Here is a 21,640-nt window from a genome sequence, read left to right on the forward strand (position 1 = left end):
CAAAACACCATTGGTCTTTTCTGGGGACCTTCAAGATGACTCTTTCAGGCCCCTTTTACACTGTCCTTATATACCAGGATCTGATCCCAGATTATCTGTTCATCCGAGATTATATGGCAGTGAAGACTCATATAATCCAGTTCAAAGCAAGTAATCTGGGATCAGTGTAGAAGGGGCCTCAAATGTTCTTGCGGGTACAGGTTATGAAACCACTTAAAAAAAAGTAGAACAACTTAGTGTTATCTTGTTTACTTTCCACAGGGTTATGCAACATTTCTCAGGACTAGATCAAGGCAAATCTATATTTCTATTTATTTTGTAGCCTGTATAAAGAGAGAGTATGTACTACGCTGTGAAATACATGCCAAGTCCCCCATGCTGTTTAATTGGCGGTCTGTGTGTTATGTGTAAGGAGGAGGAAAGGGGCAACCAGAATTTAATCATTATTAGATGTAACCTACTTAAAGTGACCCGACACCCAATAGCTCCACACAACTCCCATCTACACTGACTATTTAATGCAGTTCAAAGCTAGCTTTGGACTCTGGCAGCTAGGCAACAAACTCCCACAAAAGCACAGACGAGAAATCTCTTGGTGCACCACCAGTGTTTTGTGGTTGTGCAATCACCCTCCGGGCCTCAAATCCGTTTCAGGATTTCCTATGTAATCATCTGCACAACAAAATGCCTTTCTCACTACCTCTGAGGATGCTTGCGATAAATGCAGGCAAAACGTCAGGAGAAAATGCCTCTAGAACATGGCCATATAGCCCGAAAAAACCTCCAACAACCCAAAATGCCTTTCTCCAATACTGGTTTGATACTGCATTAAATGGTCAGTATAGATGGCTTCATAGCTAGCATGGCCAATGGTAAGATATAAATGGGATTGTAGATCAAGACCATATAATGCAGTTAAACATTATGCAGTGTATATGGGGGGCTAAGAATATCTGGAGGGTCAGGTACCGGCAGCTTGCTCTGACAACTTTGTAATTCTTTCATTAAAGTTTGTATGCAAGGGTGTGTTCACACAAGCAAGAGTTCTTCTCTCTGGAGCAATACCAGTGTGTACCCCAGTTTTTTCCTGGGGGTCAGGAGACTCTCTGGGAGGACTTTTGCCTTGTGGCATGGCTAGGATGAAGTGCTGTAAGAGGATAGAAAGAAGTCAAAAGAGAAAGAGAAGGTTGTACTTGCATTTGATGGTATGACTGGCTGTAGTAAGACACTTACATAACCTGTGAGAAAGAGCAAATGTTTGAATAACCCTTTGTACTCAAGTTTTATATATTAATAGGATTCTGACTCCAGTGTATCTGTGGTTACATATGAACTGATTTTAATCTGCCATGATTCCACTGAGCTTAGTGACCGAACCATAGCATATCTGGCAATTTAGTCCACAAGATTTGTGTACAAGTTTCTGAAATGCACTTACCCTTATGCGTGTCAGTGCCTAGCCTCAGGGAGGACTAATGTCCAAGAATGCTTATCTTTAACAGGAAAAGGTCAGATCCCCTTAGGAGAAAGACTTTCTTATCCTGCAATAAATCTACAAACTGCAGTTCAAAATAGGAAATGGAATAAGACATAGGTAATCATGATGACTGCAAGTACCTGTAAGAAGCACACATTTTAAAAATAGCCCATATATTTTATTTGATCATTCTATTAATTAAACCAATTAAAGCTAGAGCAACATTAATAATTTCTGCTATAATTATACAGTGAAAATATTGAGGCTCTGGAATTGGGAAATATTAAGAAAAGAAGGCAAAGCTTTCTGCATTTGAAAAACAACCTACATGAATATTAATTCCAAAACTTGTGGTTACTGTTTATTTTGATTGGCTTAAAATATACCAGCGATGCATAATGAGAACGTGGATGGCGGAAATAGACCCCTTTGCTTTCTGATGGTTCAATGCACACAAATATTAAGGCACAAACGTTTGTGTATAAAATTATATTCAGGCTATTAGTATATAGTTTATATGAAATTTTGTTTGGATTTGGGTCTCATCTCCTGTCAGGAGTGACTTAAGAAACTGCAAGTTTCTGCAATAGAAGCAGATAACGCATTATATATACATATATCCACAAACAGCTATTTCAAAATCGGAGTAGGGGGAGTACAAAAATCCAAAACACTTCTGATACTAAGCATTTTGGATAAGAGCAGGCCAGATCTACACTGCCAAATAATGCAGTTTCAGAATTCAGTTCAATTGCATTGAACTGCATCATTAGTGTCTAAAGTAAAGGTAAAGGTTTTCCCTGACATTAAGTCTAGTCGTGTCCAACTCGGGGTGGTGCTCATGTTTATTTCTAAGTCAAAGAGTCAGCGTTGTCCGTAAACTCCAAGATCATGTGGCCAGCATGACTGCATGGTGTGGTTACCTTCCCGCCAAGGCAGTAACTATTGATCAACTCACATTTGCATGTTTTCAAACTGCTAGGTTGGCAGAAGCTGGGGCTAACAGCAGGAGCTCACCCCCGCTCCCCAGATTTGAACCGCCAACCTTTCAGTCAGCAAGTTCAGCAGCTCAGCGGTTTAACCTGCTGTGCCATCAGGGGACCCTTATGTGAAACTACACTGCCATATAATCCAGTTCAATGTAGTTGAATTGACTTCTCAAACTGCATTGCACGGCACTGTAGATCCAGCCTCAGTCTGTAACAACAACAACAATAACAATAACACAACACTGGGGTATTTCTTTAGCTTTTAACTCAGCAAACAGAAGAAGGTAAAGGAGGAGATTAAGAAGTGGAGGAGGAGGAGAAAACAGCAGCTTTACTTATATCCTGTCCCCTCTCCCAGAGGGACTCGGGGTGACTTAAAGAAAAACAAATTATTGTTGTTTTCTGTTTATGTTTATAATATTCTTCTATATCATTTTATTAATTGATATGTGAATATTGTTTGTATTATATTGTATTTAATAAATAATATAATACAAACAACATTCACATATCAATTAATAAAATGATATAGAAGAATACTATAAACATAAACAAACAACAACAATAACAACTTTATAACTCGTCCTATCTGTCCCAGAGGACTCAGGGCGGTTTCCAACAAAGGATGGCAACGATTCAGTGCCATAAAACAATACAAAATGAACAAATAGCCCCATGGATAAAACATCTATAAAAATTATACATAGGCTGTCCAAGGGGCAGCAAGCAAATCACCAAGAAGAGGTATCCATTCCCAAAATTGTATTTATTATCCACTGTAATGTGCTTCCATTTGTAAGAAAACAAGAGTGGAAAGCAAGAAAACACTTTGCAACCTCCAACCCACTCTCCTGTGTGCTGCTTACACAATGGCACCTGGCTTCAAGGCTTGTGGGGCTGTTTCTTACTACTTCAAACTACAGGAAAGGAGATTCCACCTGAACATGAGGAAGAACTTCCTGACTGTGAGAGCCGTTCAGCAGTGGAACTCTCTGCCCCGGAGTGTGGTGGAGGCTCCTTCTTTGGAAGCTTTTAAACTGAGGCTGGATGGCCATCTATCAGGGATGCTTTGAATGCAATATTCCTGCTTCTCAGCAGGGGGTTGGACTGGATGACCCATGAGGTCTCTTCCAACTCTATGATTCTATGATTCAAGATGGAGTGCTACTTCCTTCCTTTGAAATAAACAAAATCAATAAACAGGGAATGGATGAGTGGGTGGGTTGCCAACCAAGTGCGACTCCCCAGGGCTGACCAAGGTCAGGTGGGATGCGGCGCCTTTAAGGGAATGAAGTGTTTTGGACTTCATCTCCCAGAATTCCAGAACGTTGCGCACGGCGGCTGAGGCTTCTGGGAGTTGAAGTCCGAGCAAACAGGAGGGCTGACGCTTGGGAATCGCTGGAGGAGGAGGAGGAGGAGACAGCTTCAGCCGCGAAGGCGATTCGTCCCTCGCGCCTGGCCTCTGCTTCGGAAGGAGGGAGGAGGCGAAGATGGCGGAGGAAGAGTGAGTGAGTAAGTAGCCGGCCTGGGAAGGGGAAGAGAAGGGGGAAACAGCCTGCAAAGAGGGGAGTCATGGAGGAGGAGGAAGAGGAGGAGGGTTTAGGCCCAGAGTTGTCCAAGCACGTACAAGGTAGAAAGGGGAGGTATGAGGGGGGAGACCGTGGGAATGCGTTACGGCAGGCAACACCCGTGTCATCCCGCAGATGCGGGTTGCTGCACACCCACACGGGTGCATCTACATTGTAAAATTAACGCAGTTTGAGACCGCTTCAACTGTCATGGCGCAGAGCTATGGAATCCTGGGAGTTGTAGTGTCAGGCTCCTCTGCCTCAGTGTCCAGCCATCGATTGTGGTAGCTCTGGTCATATCCTGGATTCCACGTCAGCCAGTTCAAACAGGAAACAAACCAGGGCCCACTTTTTTTTCAACAGAGCAAGAACATAACTAGAGCTCCATGAATAGCAACAACAAGAGTAGACTTCACAACCTCTGAGGCCACCTTGATTAGCTTGGCTGCTTCCTGTCTGGGGGAATCTTTTGTTGGGAGGTGTTAGCTGATACATAAACCCCATTTCCCTAGTTTCCAACAGGCCTCACCACCTCTGAGGATGCCTTCCACAGATGTGGGTGAAACGTTAGGAGAGAATGCCTCTGGAACATGGTCATACAGCCTGGAAAACTCACAGCATCCCAACAACAGGAGTGTTGGATCAAGACACAAGGGGCATTTACACCAGGCATGGGCAAACTTCAGCCTTCCCTCCAGGTGTTTTGGACTTCAACTCCCACAATAACAATAATAAACCTTTATTTATACCCTGCTAACATCTCCCGAAGGACTCAGTGTAGCTTACAAGAGGCCAACGGCAAATACATCATCAAAACAACAACATAACAAATACAACAATAAATAAACTCATAAAACAAAGCAATAAACATTAAACGATAGCAATAAACTTCCCTGGAGGGAAGGCCAGAGTTTGCCCATACCTGGTCTACACTGTAGAATGGATGCGGTTTGACAGGGCTTTAACTGCCAAGTAATCATGGGAGCTGTAGTTTTTCTAAGGTCTCTGGCCTTCTTAGTATCATAGAATCCTAGAGTTGGAAGAGACCTAGTGGGCCACCCAGTCCAACCCCCTGCCAAGAAGCAGGAAAAACACATTCAAAGCATCCCTGATAGATGGCCATCCAGCCTCTGTTTAAAAGCCTCCAAAGAAGGAGCTTCCACCACACTCCGTGACAGAGAGTTCCACTTCTGAACAGCTCTCACCATTAGGAAATTCTTCCTCATGTTCATGTGGAATCTCCTTTCCTGTAGTTTGTTCCACTGCATCCCAGGGCAGCAGAAAACAAACTTGCTCCCTCCTCCCTATGACTTCCCCTGACATATTTATACATGGCCCTCATCAAGTCTCCTTTCCGCCTTCTCTTCTGCAGCCTAAACATGCCTAGGACTTTAAGCCGCTCCTCGTAGGGCTTGTTCTCCAGACCCTTGATCATTTTAGTCACCCTCCTCTCATCACATTTGAGCTTGTCAACATCTCCCTTCAATTGCAGTGCCCAGAACTGGACACAGTATTCCAGGTGTGGTCTGACCAAGGCAGAATAGAGGGGTAGCATGACTTCCCTGGATCTAGACACTATGCCCCTATTTATGCACACCAAAATCCCATTGGCTTTTTTTGCCACCGCTTGACATTGTTGGCTCATGTTGTTCTTTGCCCAAGAGTGCACCAAACTACAAATCCCATGTTTCCACAGCACTGAGCGCTGGCAATGAAAATAGTGCCAAATCAGGAAATGCTCCCCATGACCTATTTGCTTTTTTGCCCATGTGTCAGGCCCAGAGTCAGGCAAGCTGCTCTGCTTGGGTATAATTAACATACCTCTGTCTAGACAGTTCAGGTGGAGTGTCCCTTCTCTAGATTGCATGGAACCAGCAATGTTTTGGATTTTGGAATATTTGCATCTGCATCATGAGAGATCTTGGATGAAGTCTAAACACCAAAGAACTTTACGTGCCATAGAAACCCATCTACACATAGCAATTTTGTAAACAGTGTTGTTGAAGGCTTTCATGACCAGAATCATTGGGTTGCTATGTATGGCCATGTTCTAGAAGCATTCTCTCCTGATATTTCACCCACATCTATTCACAACCTCTAAGGATACCTGCCATAGATGTGGGTGAAACATCAGGAGAGAATGCTTCTGGGACATGGCCATGCAGCCTGGAAAACTCACACCAACCCTTTGTACACAGTATTTTTTAAATGTGCATGCAACAAAGTTTGTAAACATTAAAGCGAAAGAGCCCCTGGATCTGTGTTCACTGTAGGATTAATGCAAGTTAATATCACTTGAACATCTAAGGCTCGGTGCTGTGGAATCCAAGGAGTTGTATTTTGGTGAGGCATCAGCACTCCTTGGCAGAGAAGGCTAACGATCTTACAAAGCTATATCTCCCATCCTTCCATTGCACTGAGCCATGGCATTGAAACCTGTGTCAGACTGCATCATTCTAGTCTAAATGTTTCAGCCAGCCATTTAGATTTTGGAGCATTTTGGGATTTCCAGTTAAGGGACGCTCAAGGTCTACTAGATCCAGAAGTATGCACTGTGCTTTCCTGCAAGGTACATAGCCCCCAGCGTCTCCACGTGGAGCCAAACTGATTTGCATGTTTTTAAATTTCATGCCTGACCTTTACTCTAATAAGTTAACATCACATGACATGTTGTCCCCCTTCCCTTACATTTTGTCCCAACAACCCCCCTGTGGCAGAGAATGCAAGAACAAAGTCTCACGTGGCACCTGGCAGCAAACGGATGTCTTTATGTTATGAGTTAGTGTGTATATTCATGCTAAAACTGGTGGTGCCCCCTGACTTAATCTGTCATACCATACATCCTGAAAGTTAGTAAATCGCCCTAAGCCTTTTAAAAAATACCAGTCCCTATTTTCTTGCACACTTGGTTCTTTTTTTTTTAAAGGAATTTTTCATTATATTAAAATGAGAAAAGAATAAAAAGAAAGGGGAAAAGCCAAGCACATTCTTCATTCTAATGTTCCATGTCAAGAAGAAATATAAATACCCAGTTCATTTCGGATTCTTGCTTATTTACCTCAAGAGGAATTCAGAGAATGCCTCTGGGACATGGCCATACAGCCCAGAAAACTCACAGCAACCCAACAACAAGAGTGTTGGATCAAGACACAGGGGGCATCTACACTAGGCATGGACAAGCTTGGGCCCTTGTGTTCTGTGCATAGCAATCGTTCCACAGTGCCAGTTTTTGCCAGAAGACAGTGAATAAGGGGCTATCTAGACTATCCAGGGAAGACTATGACACCACACTCATGGAAATTCGGTCCAAAATCCTATATTGGGAAGCTTGGGTCTATCACTTAGCCACATCTCCCAATGCTACCTTTAGAAATTCACAAGGTAGTATTTGTTTCACTTAGGAATTGCAAAAGCCTCATCGAGTCCTTCGGGAGATGCTAGTGGAGTACAAATAAAGTTTAATAATAATAATAATAATAATAATTTAGTAATAGCAACAATTCCCTGATGTCCTGACTGTGTGTTAATTTCTATGTCGTCCTACAGTATGAGGCAGTTTTCGTTTTCCTTTACTAGGATTTGCTGTCTAAAGTTTTAAGTATCTAAGGAACAACTCTCTAATCAGGTTTACACAAATATTTTGCCAAGTCATCATCATCATCATCATCATCATCATCACCTTTGTTTATACCCTGCCACCATCTCCCCAAAGGGACTCGGGGCGACTCACAAAAGCACTCTATGGTGCCACACATAAAATAGCAATACATCAGCATAAAAAGTACAACATAAATTAACCAAATACAAGTGAACTGACAACATAATCAATGATAAAATTTGAGATTTAAAGCGCAGTAATACCTGTGAATGAACCGGGTATCTTCAATAACAACTAAAGTGCCAGAGTAGCAAATAGTCCGCACATGTAGCCGTAGTGGACTACTCAGGGTCAAAGGCCCATTTAAAAAGCCATGTTTTTAGGCTAGACAGAAAAGTTTGGAGAGTGGGGGCTAACCTGACTTGTTGCTTATGCATTTCCCCTACAATTATAGTTTCATTGGCCAACTGCAAACTGCAACAAGCCAAGGTCTATTCTTAGTCACAAGCTTCATATTGTAATTACAGCTCAGCTTGTAACTATCGTTCGCCCCCATAAGAGGCCTAAAATATGGAAAACAAACTGCTTTCTTTAGTATAATGCAGTATAATTCATGACTAAAGCTTAACTCACAAACTGTGTGAACATGGCCACTGAACCGAATGATATTATCACCAGTGTGCTTCACTACATTACTAATTTGCTGTTTATTTATTTATTTTATTTATTTATCGTGCCAGGGGCAACCAGATGATTGTATTACATTTCTAACAACAAAAACAAACAAACAGACACAAAACAAAATTTGCAAGTTTGGTAGTTGATTAAATGTCCTTTGACCAGCATCTGGCCACTTGGTGTGCCTCTGGTGTTGCTGCAAGAAGGTCCTCCATTGTGCATGTGGCAGGGCTCAAGTTGCATTGCAGCAGGTGGTCAGTGGTTTGCTCTTCTCCACACTCACATGTCATGGATTCCACTTTGTAGCCCCATTTCTGAAGGTTGGCTCTGCATCTCGTGGTGCCAGAGCGCAATCTGTTCATCGCCTTCCAAGTTGCCCAGTCTTCTGTGTGCCGGGGGGGGGGGGGGTCTCTCATTTGGTATCAGCCATTGGCTGAGGTGCTGGGTTTCAGCCTGCCACTTTTGGACTCTCGCTTGCTGAGGTGTTCCAGCGAGTGTCTTTGTAGATCTTAGAAAACTATTTCTTGATTTAAGTTGTTGACGTGCTGGCTGATACCCAAACAAGGGATGAGCTGGGGATGTCTCTGCCTTGGTCCTTTCACTATTGGCTGCTACTTCCCCGCGGATGTCAGGTGGTGCAATACCGGCTAAACAGTGTAATTTCTCCAGTGCTGTAGGGCGCAGACACCCCGTGATAATGCGGCATGTCTCATTAAGAGCCACATCTACTGTTTTAGCGTGGTGAGATGTGTTCCACACTGGGCATGCATACTCAGCAGCAGAGTAGCATAGCGCAAGGGCAGATGTCTTCACTGTGTCTGGTTGTGATCCCCAGGTTGTGCCAGTCAGCTTTCATATTATATTGTTTCTAGCACCCACTTTTTGCTTGATATTCAGGCAGTGCTTCTTGTAGGTCAGGGCACGGTCCAGAGTGACTCCCAGATATTTGGGTGTGCTGCAATGCTCCAATGGGATTCCTTCCCAGGTAATCCTCAGAGCTTGGGATGTTTGTCTGTTCTTAAGGTGAAAGGCACATGTCTGTGTTTTAGATGGATTAGGGATCAGCTGGTTTTCCCTGTAGTAGGCGGTAAGGGCACCTAGAGCTTCGGAGAGCTTCTGTTCTACCATCTCAAAGCTCAAATTTGTTGTTGTGTGCTTGGAAGTCCTAAGACAAGTCCATCACAGGGTTTTCTTGGCTATACTTGTTCAGATTATGTTTTTATTACCTTCCTCCAAGGCTAAGAGAGTGTGACTTGCCCAAGGTCATCCAGTGAGCTTCCATGGTCAAGCATGGATTTGAATCTGGGCTCCCAGAGTCTTAGTCTCACACTCGAACCACTATACTAGGCTGACTCCAAAAGCTATGAAAGTTCTAAAACTTCTCCAATAGGTAGCAAGCACTGTTTTCAAACTCTGCATGTCATAGTTCTTTGAATCTCATAAGGATCTTCTTGCTGATATCTTTTATGAGTAGAATGTATCGACATGTTCCAGGTTATGACTCTAAACGTCTCTGAAAGCTTACAGCATTATGTACATGGCATGAACTTCCTCAATTAATGCATAAGTTGACCAGCTCATCTTGGCCTGGATGCAAAGCATGCCTCCCATCTTTGGTCCCTTTTGCTACTATGATATTTATGACCAAATCAAGGTCTCCCAGAGTCCTAGTCCAGTGTTCAAACTGCTTCACTATGCTGGGTCTTAGACTACCAATATGGTCATGGTAATATGGAATACTGTGTCCAGTTCTGGGCACCACAATTCAAGTAGGATGTTGACATATCCAGAGAAGGGCAACTAAAATGATCAAAAGTTTGGAAACCAAGTCCTATGAGGAGCGGCTGAGGGAGCTGGGGATATTTAGCTTGCAGAAAAGCCATGTTTAAATATCTGAAAGGATGCCACATTGAAGAAGAGGCAAGTTTGTTTTTTCCTGCTCTGTAGACTAGGACACGGAGCAGTGGGTTCAAATTGCAGGAAAAATTCTAGCTAAACATTAAGAAGAACTTTCTCATGGTAAAAGCTGTTCGGCAGTGAAATATGCTGCTTTGGAGTATAATGGAATCTCCTTCTCGAGGTTTTTAAGCAGAGACTGGTGGCTGTCTGTCAGGGGTGCTTTGATTGTGTTTCTCTGTATGATCGGGGGTTGGATTGAAAGGCCCTTGTGGTCTCTTCCAACGCTTTGATTCCGTGATGAGTTTTGAAGTCCAATGTGCTGTAGTGATTTGACTCCAGGTTTGAACCTTCATTCAACCATGGAAACCAGCTGGGTAACCATGAACAAGTCACATTTTCTCCATCTCAGAGGAAGAAAAAGGCAAACCGCTTCTGAACAATTCTTACCAAGAATATGCCATTATATGTTTTTCGTAAGTCGGAAACAATTTGAAGGCATGCAACAAAATACGATAACTTTGCTACAGATATTAGATCAGGGGTCCTCAAACTATGGCCCGGGGACCGAATACGGCCCTCCAAGGTCATTTACCCAGCCCTCGCTCAGGGTCAACCTAAGTCTGAAATGAAAGGACGCGACAACAACAATCCTATCTCATTAAGCAAAAGCAGGCCCACACTTCTCATTGAAATACTAATAAGTTTATATTTGTTAACATTATTCTTCATTTTAATTATTGTATTGTTTTTTAAGTGTTTTTTGCACAACAAATAAGATATGTGCAGTGTGCATAGGAATTCATTCATTTTTTTTCAAATTATAATCCAGCCCTTCAACAGTTGGAGGGACTGTGACCTGGCCTTCTGTTTAAAAAGTTTGAGGGCCCCTGTTTTAGATCGTCCAATGTACAGTTTGAAATTAGGTTCTAATATGACTGTGAGTGTTTGAATAATGTTCCAAATTCCTGTTTATTATACCACTGCCCTCTAATATCTATTTAATACAAAAATTTATATCACAGTGGGCTTTTTGCAGGACACTGCAAGAAGTCTGGTGGAGGGAAGCAGCACTCCTTGTATGCAGGAATTCATAGTTGTCGCAAAGATTGCATGATGAATGAAATACCTTAAAATGTGTGAGCCCTCTTTTTGTACAGTGCTGTAAAAATGAGAAAGGTGCTCATATGAGATCTAGTAGTTTCAGATAGGATTCTGCCATTGTGTTGTTGTGCACCTTCAAAACTTTTTTCTTGATAAGATTTGTCCTGAAGAGTTGTGTAATTGCCTTCCTCTGAAAGTGTGTGACTCTCCCAAGTTAACCTAGTGCATTTCCATGGGCGAGTAAGGATTCGAACCCCGGATCTCCACGGAGTTTTGTCCAATTCTGAAACTGCTGTAACATGTTAACACCCCATGTAGGCTAATTATTTTCATCACTACTCTTTTTATTCTAATTCAGATTTATTTTCATTCGTCTGGGAAATTTGTTCCTCATCGCTGCAGACATGTTGAAGTTAAAGCTCAGTGTTTTAAAATACTTCAGTAATTAGTAAAATGTTCCGCATTCCAGATGGAATGTGTTTCCCTGAAACTCCACTAACTTTCTCAAGACCATTGAATGAATACTATTTTCACAAGAGAGTAAACCTAAACCTCTAGTCATTCCCTCTCACATCTCTTGCTGTGTCACTCAGCCATAAGATGTGTGATAACTGGTGTATTGGGCAAGAATAATTAATAGCCTATGGATATTTATTTGCTAATGAACTTTTGGAACCGGGCCAAGAATAAATTTCTAAGGAACATGCTGTCACGGTGGCAGTATGAATTTTAATTACACGGATTTCCTGGTTACCAGACAGTAATATGCAGCCAAGGAAATGGCTCACAAGCATTTTTTGTGTCACTACATTCTTGTGGGCTGGAGTTGGGAAGGAGAATCTAACTAGTGAATCTGAATCAGGTTAGGTGAGCTTGACTCGCATAAAGTTTGTCCATACTTTATGGATTTCTATATTTTGTAGAAAAGCTGGAAGCTTTCTTGTGTAGTAAAGTCCAGACATTTTCTCATGGCCCAAAGAGTTGTAGTCAGACTGTTAACTCAAATTAATTTCAGGGAGCATACAACATCCTTGTTAAAACAGGCCAACTAGTATCCTACCTGTTTTCAGGTAGAATTCATCATCATAGTCATCTGTTACCTACTCCTCCTCACATGGGTAAAGTACATAGATAAAACAGAAGACCATTGGAAAAATATATTAAAAGACACAGAGATTAGAACACATTAAAATCATGCATAGTAATAAAATGTAAAATTAATAGTTTAAAATTGACTAGCTAGGCCTGCTGGAAGAGATAGGTCCTTTATTCTGTTTTTGATGGTTTTCACTTATAAGAATGGTTGGCTGCATACTGCAAGTTGCTTCTGGTGTGAGAGAATCAACCATCTACAAAGAAGTTGCCCAGGGGACTCCTGGATGTGTTGCAATCCTGCAGAGAGGCTTTTTAATGTCCTCCCTGTGACATCTCTGGCCCATCCTCTGTTCGGATATCAGCCAGCATGTCAACAGCTTAAGTCAAGAAACAGCTTCCTAAGATTGAGAGAGATACTCGCAGGAACACTTCAGCAAGTGAGAATTCAAAAGTGGCAGGTTAAAACCCAGCACCTTAATCAATGGCTGAGACCAGATGAGAAACTCCCTCCTGGGCACACAGAAGAGCACAATACAGGATCTTCTCACAGCGACACTAGAGGCACTCCAAATGGCCAGCTTCTCGTCAAAGGACATTTATCATAATGCCAAGTTTTTTTAAAAAAAAAAAAACTTTGTTTTTAAATGCATTTTAACTGTACCCTCAACTCCCTTCTGACACAATAAATATTTATAAGAATATCAACAAGGTCTGAATTAAGAGAACCCTGTTTAGATATCAATAGCATGAAAACCTGTGCTATAAAATAATTTTTAGCCATTGCCAAAAATGCAGAAATGTTTCTTTTTAAATGTAACACAAAAGTTCATATGAAATAAGTATTATTCCCCTAACCTAAAGATTCAGTGTTGTTTCTGAACATAGGATGACCATCTAGAAACCAGGAAAACCATTCCCACCTCCAAGCTCTTACTACAATGATTTAACAAAACTATTGTGCTGCCATTATGTACTAAAAAGAACAGATTTCTTTAAAGGTTTTTTTTTTACATTTAATAAAGTATCTGGTGTGAAATCATGCATGAGTGATTTTAATTAGACCTTGACTGTTTTCATATTCTTATTTAGATCTTATTATTTATTTATTTTACTGTATTTATAAACCGCCTTTCTCGCCCTCGGGGGGGGGGGGGGACTCAAACATAAGCATGGTAAAATTCAATGCTGAACATACATGTGGAAAACCAGAACAAAAAAAATCAAACAATAACATGTAACTGTAAATTAAAACAATTGAAAACATATAAAATGTAGGCAACATTTGGAAATTAAAACATAGAATTAAACACATTTGTATAAACATTAAAACCACATAATACACAATAATTATACAAAGCCATTCCAATTGACAATGGCACATATTCCCTATTCATTGCTTGCAGGTCTCGCTAACCAAAGGCTTGGTCCCACAGCCATGTCTTTGCTTTCTTTCTGAAAGCCAGGAGGGAGGGTGCTGATCTAATTTCACTGGGGAGAGAGTTCCAAAGCCGAAGGGTCACCACTGAGAAGGCACTGTTTCTTGTCCCCACCAACTGCATCTGCGAAATATTTCTTATTTACCATTATTACTACTTTTACACTCGATTCTTTACATTTCTGTGCAAGTCAAAAAGATTTCAGGGTGAAATATTCAATATATATTTATAGTGATACCATCCCTCTCTCCGACAAGCTCAAGGTGGCATGTGCGTTTTCCGTCATCTCCATTTTATCATCACAACAACGTTGTGAGGTGGTTCACATTGAGAGTTAGCAGATTATCCTAATATGCATTCTGAGTTTCATCACCTAAAGGGATTTGAATAGCTCAAGTCTCTTTCCAATACTCTTAACATTGTCCATTAAATCTAAGACTAATGGTTATATATATGATTTTGAAATCCATTGATTTAATGTAAAATAACAATGAGTGACTTTCTCTTTAAATACAGTTTTGCAGGATACAGAAATTAAGTAGATTTTAGCACAAAAACAGCTTTTACATAATACATTATTGCATTTGTAAATTGAGTGCTTGTGACTTAGCAGACAAAAAGGTGTTTTGTAAAGTATAGGATAAAGTTCTTTAAATTATCGTAATAATTTTGTTTTGTTTTTGGTCTTCAACCAGATTTTATAGACATAGTGATATGTTTGGTGTTAGTAATATAGATCTTTTATCATTTGTTAGAAATTACTTACTGTCTGTCACTGCAAATCTCAAAAACCCCATAACACAATTCATTGCACCTTTCAGTGGATGGATCCTTGTGATCTCAGCCATTTAATTTTCCAACCCTGAGGAATTAAAAAAGCAAGAAGTATCTTGGGAAAAATCCAAAAAAGTTAGACTTTTTGTAGGTGGGTAATATAAATCTGGTTGAGTCATTCTCTCCTGTTGAATTAATTAATAATTTAATTAATGCCTAAATTCTAGATAATTTAATGGTGAATCAGGTCAGTTAAAAATAAATTTAATCAAGTGTCTCTGTTTTCTTGACAAGTTTTCAACTTAATTCATAGCTTAATTGATTTTAATTACAGTAGTTAGTTTCTCTTATTGTCAGTGACACATACCTTATAGTGGGATCCAACCTACTCCTAATTTCTGTGTTTTTTCCAAATTAATCTTGTTAGAGTAGGCAACAGAGATAGACATGTATCATTTTGAAGGCTTCTTCTCTCCCTCCCCTTTTATTTCTAGCTGAGGAGCAGAAGCTGAAACAAATGCAACTGCAACTTATTATTATGACCTCATCTCAAGGCTTGCCTTTTAGACAGGTTTGGATTTACAGCCTATTTTGAGGAAGAAATGTTCCTGAACAAAAACATCAGGAACTTGTTGCTATTCAGTACTTCACGTTTTTGATCTCCTCTAAAGTTCCCAAGTATTTTAATGGCATTGGGGTTTGTCATTTTCAAAAAAGCCAAAGACCATTTTCTAGTTTAAAGTAAGTGAAAGAGTCCTAGTATTCAGTGACTATACCATGTTGTGTGCCGGGTATCTAAAAGCAGAACTTTTTAATATTGGGTTGTTTTCCTCCTGGCTATTATTGTGTAAATGCACATTGAAAGGATATGAGATATAGTGGTTGGAGTGTAGGGCTAGAGACTTCATCCCAAGTTAGCCTGAGACAGTCTTCTCTCTCTTTCTTTATGCTGCTTAAACGAAGTTCTTCAGAGACCATCACATGACGCTAGGCCACTTCCAGTGTTTGCCCATGGGACTCTGATGGCAGTACAGGGAAACAGAGGGAAGACTGCTTTCAGAAGATGGGTTCTACCCAACTTCGAATTGTAGAAGCCATGGAGAAAGTGTGGAAAGGGCATGGAATAGCTTGCGATTCCAGAAGATAGAAGGGAACGTGGTAAGCTGGTTCTCTTTTCCCCACTTTCTTGCCACTTGTGGGATAAGTTCTTAGGACTCTAGAAGTTCATCTACACTGTAAAATGAATGCAGTTCTGGCAGATGAAACTTTGGCAGATGTAACTTTGGATGTGAGTACCTCTTGGTACTCTTGGTAAGGTATGTTGATGTCAAAATTGCAGGAATATGAAAAGTCTTTATAGGCTTTGTGAAGATAAGTGGTATGACAGGTAGAGGATGTGCAGGCATTATTTTGAAAGCACTGGGAAAAATTGGTCTAAACGTGCAATCCTTGTGTAGACAGGATTAGGATAGAGTTGCTAATATGAGTGGTCATATTAGTGGTACATAGGCAATTATATTGCAGAAGTATCCAGTGGCTGTCTGTGTCCACTGCAGTGCACACTCACTAAATCTAGCCTTAGCAAAAACTTAAAACATTCCACCTGTCAGAAACTGCCAAGGAACAATATCATCTGTGTGCAATTTTTTCAGAGTATCAGATTGCAACTGTTGAAGAAAAATATAAAAATCTGTTTCCCCGAATCAAGAGCAAGCAACCTCTTTTTGCTTTGTGAAACCAGTTGGGTTGAGCGACATGATGCAGTTTTACGTGTTGTTGACTTGTACAGTGTGGTGGTGAGAATACTTAAAGAACTAAAAGAGTAAATATTGACATTTTCTGTAGTCTGCAACATGTTGACAGTCTCTTAGAAAAAGCCCCGGAGATGCTGTGAAAGAATTTCAGGAGATCTTTCACAAATCAAGATCAGTCGTGGAGTCTATGGCTGGAGAAGTTAGGATTCCTCACATTGAAAATCCAACTTGAACAAGTGCACAGGACTTTACAATGAATGCCTTCAAGATACTGACCCACTGATGCAAGACTTTGACCTGTGGTGTAGAAAATGGAAAAAGACTACGCCTGCAGAAAAAAATCATATGCACTGTAAGCATATCTTCAGTTTTTTCCAAATGTGAAGAAACTTCTTCAGATTTCTGCAACACTGCCAGTGTCAACAGCTACAAATGAATGGTTGTTTTCAATTCTTAAACATTTGAAAACATACATAACAAGCTCAGTGGGGCAAGAAAGACTAACTGGACTTGCACTCTTGAGTGTCCCCCAAAGTTTATCAATGGAACCTGATTTCTGTCAGAGTCAATTGACATATTTTCAAGTACTTCCAACAGGCCTTGTGGTATTTTTTGTAACCACTAATGACCAATTAAGAGTCATTTTCGGGGTTTTTTTAAAGACTTGAAACTTTGTAGCTAAAATAGAAATTTGATTTAATTAAGTCTTACCTACAATATAGAATGAGTCAACCCCCCCCCCCCCCCCCCCCGCTGCCCCTCTCTAATTTTTTGTTTGGCGACGTGCCTGCTAGAGCTTCCAGTGCAATTCTGTGGTCAACTCCCCTTCCTCCACATTCCTATTTGTGTCTGTCCAAGTGACTATCAACTCAATAGCCCTAATACTGTCAAAACTGACCTAATGAAGGATGCAGTTGAAGTTAAAGAGAGCTGAGACATTCCTTTACAACCTGCACCCCAGATACTCAAGGGGTGCATCTATACCGGGCAAATTTCAGCCCTCCGGGTGTTTTGGACTTTTGACTGTTAGGATTTGTGGGAGTTAAAGTCCAAAACACCTGGAGGACCAAAGTTTGCCCGTGCCTGATCTACACTGTAGAATTTAATGGTACTAGACTTCACTTGACATGGAGATGTGGTCATACCATAGATGGATCTAATCTCTGGAGGTGTTAATGCAGCCTGCAAAAGGCTTCAGAAACTTGTGGCGATAGTGACTGCTAATGTGTTCCTATTTTTCTCCTTCCGATGTGGCATTTCTGTTGGGTGCTGTAGCACTGGCTAGCATTCGTACCTCCCAGCTGCAGATAGTTCGACCTGCATTGAGCACCTGCTGAATAAGAGATGGTATAAGGGAAACAAACAGACTCTTGCTGCTACATCCCCTCGGCTTGCTCATGAATAAGAGCCATCAAAAGATGCAAACAAAAAAAAAAAAAAAAAGAGAAAAGGGGAGGGGAAAAAAAAAAGATGCAAACAATTGGCAGCTTCAAACCATACAAAACAATGCTTAGGGTTTCCCTTCCTTTAACGTTCCAAGTGACTAAGCTGTCAATCAAAGTACTTGTTGTACACGACTGTGACACTGAATCCATGTAGAACAAGGATTTTGATTGGCAGTTTGGAAAAGCAGGTGTTTGGGAAGAGGATTCTGCCATTCATACTCAGAGGGATTGTACTAGAGATTGCTGGGGTTTTTTTTAGTATTCTGTCAAATCATGTGGCTTGAATTGAGTTTTGTTGTTTGTAGGATGTAGATTTAGGCTAGACTAATCTTGCTATACTGAGGCAATGACCATCAGGCTTGATTTTAGTAATTGCCTTTTTGTCTAAGAGTGCATCTATGCTTTAGAACAGGCAAGGACAAACTTCAACCCTCCAGATGTTTTGACTTCAACTCCCACAATTCCTAACAGCCAGTAAGCAGGCTGGGATTTCTGGGAGTTACAAGTCCAAAAAACCTGGAAGGGCAAAGCTTACCCATGCCTTCTGTAGAATGAATGGAGTTTGATACCACTTTAACTGCAATGGCTGAGTTTTATGGAATCATGGGAGTTGTAGTTTGGTGAGGCACCAGCACTTTTTGGCAGAGAAGTATCCAAGACATTATAAAACTATATCCATGATTCCATAACATTGAGCCATGACAGTTAAAGCGGTTTCAGACTGCATTCATTCTACAGTGTAGATGTGCCCAATGCTTCCCATACTAGTTCTCCATCCCTTGCAGCTTTGGTCAGCATGCAGTTGTCACACTGTGTATCTGTCTAGATACACTTTTTTTGGGTATGGAACCCTTCAGAAGACCCTTTCCACACAGAACCCCAGTTCTGTCCCTGATTTTCCCATAAAACCCTAACTCTGTCCTTAAGCATTGTGAATCCACAAAGTTCCACTTCCATGTATTCCTATCGCCTGAGTGTTTTGTATAATCTAGATTTGGAAATAAAGCAAAGGAACTTTGAACTTCAACAAGATCTTCATACTCTGGCATGGACTTAGAAAAACTTTTTTAAAAAGTTTATTTATTTATTTATTTATTTTTGTGGAATCCTTGTGATACTGTCGTGGAACCCTAGGGTTCCATGGAGCATGGTTTGGGAAATGCTAGTCTAGATAATCCCAAACAAGTTGATGGTTCTTTGCAGAGAAGTACAGTTAGCCGAACTCAAGCAATCAGAACTCACAAGCAACTGGCAAAAAAGAAAGAAAGAAAGAAAGAAAGAAAGAAAGAGAAAACTTTAAATAAAAAATAAAATCTTTTTTACAATACAGTAAAATTAGTTTTAATAATAGAGTAAAACTGTATTACATTAAATTAAGTTTATTAGCCTTTATTTGCTTTTAATTACTGCATTTCAGAATTAATATCAACTCAGTACAGAGTTTATGGTATGGTATATTATGACTAGAGTCTTAGGCCTGTTTTTAATAGTAGCTCTCAAATAAACACAAATTGCATGTAAAATTCAATTTCTTTCCATCCCAATCACAAACTTGCTCTCTTTGAAATCTAAGTATGTGTTGTTGTTTTTTGTCACCTGAAATATAGATTGGGAAAGCATTTAAAAATGGAAGCAAATGGATAGTATAGATGAATAGCCATATACTAATTAATGAAAGGCAGGATGTTTGGGTCTCTTATTGAACTCTGTAACCTAATAAAACCTTTTCATTCTTTAATACTTTGGAATACTTGGCGTAAACACTTTTGTGCTTTGCATTTTAATATATTAAAACATCATCTTGAAAGTGTTTCCTTAGGAGTGGTTCATTTTATAGGACGTTTTTCCATTGTAGTTCCAAATGTAAAGCGTTTCTGTGTAGGAAAAACGGATGGAAAATCTAAGGGTGGATGCCAATTCACATACACACCTTTTAATTTTATTTCTGTCAGTCCTTCACATCTCTTGATGTGCTTTATTGGAAAATCGCCCTGTGAAATTTGGCCATCATTCTTACTCTTTTGCTGGCGCATTGCACTTTTAGCTGGGGTTATTAGTAGATCAAAGAACGATCATTATTCCAATACTATGTGTATAAGAACAATTTTGTTGACTGCTATGGAAACCAGGAACCAGGTCTTCTCTTGTCTCCTAGCATTTCAAAGTGATGCAGATGTAAGTCTTCGCTCTCAAGGCAGTGGACACTCCTACATCACAATGTCTGATGATAAGCCAGAATTGGAGAGAAACAAATGTGAACATAGATTATGATGGTTTTAGTAATAGGTTCTGAGTCAAGAAGTTTAAAAAACAAACCAGGGCCCACTTTTAAAACTGTGTTTGTGTACTTACTCCAGTGTGAGCAAGAATATAACTAGATTTCTCCTTAACCCCATGGATAATAGCAGAGTGTTGGATCAAGACATAATCATAGTTAGAGGCAACCTACTAAAATCAGTAAGTTAACTTTGTAATTTGCTCAGATGCCTTAGCATTTTCCCAAGTTCCGGAAGACAGACAAAATGCAAGTTGATGATGGTCATTAATTAAGAACTGTAGCCTCTCCTTTCTGTTGATATTGCACATCCATTAATCTTGACACCTGTGTGGTGACATTGTATTTCTGTATTTCAGTGTGTATATTCTGCCTTATATCAAGAACTCAGAGTAGTTGAATCATATATACTGTCTTGGGATTTGGTTAAGAATGAGTGGAATTACTCAAACAATATGCACATTGCCTATTGCAGTAGTGCTTCATTGGCTTGAAGGTAATATAATAATAATAAATCTTTAGGTTTTCGTGCTTCCTTTGCCTCCATGGACGACGAGGAAGAGACCTACCGGCTGTGGAAGATCCGCAAGACCATCATGCAGCTCTGCCATGACCGTGGCTACCTGGTGACCCAAGATGAGCTGGACCAGACGCTGGAGGAGTTCAAGGCCCAGTTTGGCGACAAGCCCAGCGAAGGGCGGCCCCGGCGCACCGACCTCACCGTGCTGGTCGCCCACAATGACGATCCTACTGACCAGATGTTTGTCTTTTTCCCTGAGGAGCCGAAGGTTGGGATCAAGACCATCAAGATGTACTGCCAGCGCATGCAAGAGGAGAACATCACCCGGGCGCTCATTGTGGTCCAGCAGGGCATGACGCCATCCGCCAAACAGTCCCTGGTAGACATGGCGCCCAAGTACATCCTTGAACAATTCCTTCAGCAGGAACTTTTGATCAACATCACTGAGCATGAGCTTGTTCCCGAGCACGTAGTCATGACCAAAGAAGAGGTGACAGAGCTTTTGGCACGATACAAGCTGAGAGAGAACCAGCTTCCTCGGATACAAGCAGGGGACCCTGTGGCGCGCTACTTTGGGATCAAGCGAGGACAAGTGGTGAAGATCATCCGTCCCAGCGAGACAGCCGGCCGGTACATCACTTATAGGCTGGTGCAATAGTAGTTTTGTCAGGTATTTTGGACTCAGACTTCTGTTCCCTCTTTTGCCTGACTTTGCAATACCAGGATGGGCAAATCGTAGCCGACAAGTGACTATTTTGGGCAGCTCTTGGAACCTTTTTGCCCAGTCATGCTGGAGGACCTAGAGATTACCTTTTGGAGTTTTCCTGACCGAGGTAAAAGGGCCATACTCTCATCCCGATGGTACCTTTTGTTATCTTCCATCTAGTTTGACCGCCTCCCTTCTGGAGATGACCGCCTGGCTTGTCTAACCACCATGAGACTAGATTGACCTGTCTTCCCAGCATGGCTCTGGACACTGGGAACCCCAAAGACTCTTGAAGGGGTTGCCCCGATCAATGCCCTGCCATTCT

The 21,640-nt window shown here is 40.9% G+C and overlaps 1 protein-coding gene across 3 annotated transcripts; it reads left to right on the top strand.

Annotated features, from left to right (window-relative positions):
• Positions 1-3,888: 3,888 nt before the first annotated feature.
• LOC132774998 (DNA-directed RNA polymerases I, II, and III subunit RPABC1) lies at positions 3,889-21,267 on the top strand. Of its 3 annotated transcripts, none has more exons than XM_060775650.2 (2): positions 3,889-3,978; positions 20,612-21,267. In XM_060775650.2, exon 2 carries the CDS (start codon positions 20,635-20,637, stop codon positions 21,265-21,267), a length of 633 nt encoding a protein of 210 aa, XP_060631633.2. In that variant the 5' UTR covers positions 3,889-3,978; positions 20,612-20,634. The 3 variants fall into 3 exon arrangements, with proteins under 3 accessions (XP_060631633.2, XP_060631617.2, XP_067329232.1); XM_060775634.2 differs by having other exon boundaries at positions 3,893-3,982; XM_067473131.1 differs by having other exon boundaries at positions 3,899-3,970.
• Positions 21,268-21,640: the final 373 nt, after the last annotated feature.

Source organism: Anolis sagrei, chromosome 1 (genome assembly GCF_037176765.1).
Source record: "Anolis sagrei isolate rAnoSag1 chromosome 1, rAnoSag1.mat, whole genome shotgun sequence".
Lineage (NCBI taxonomy): Eukaryota > Metazoa > Chordata > Lepidosauria > Squamata > Dactyloidae > Anolis > Anolis sagrei.

Coding starts and splice junctions, on each gene's coding strand:
- LOC132774998 (XM_060775650.2), top strand. CDS start 20,635: ATGGACGACGAGGAAGAGACCTACCGGCTGTGGAAGATCCGCAAGACC.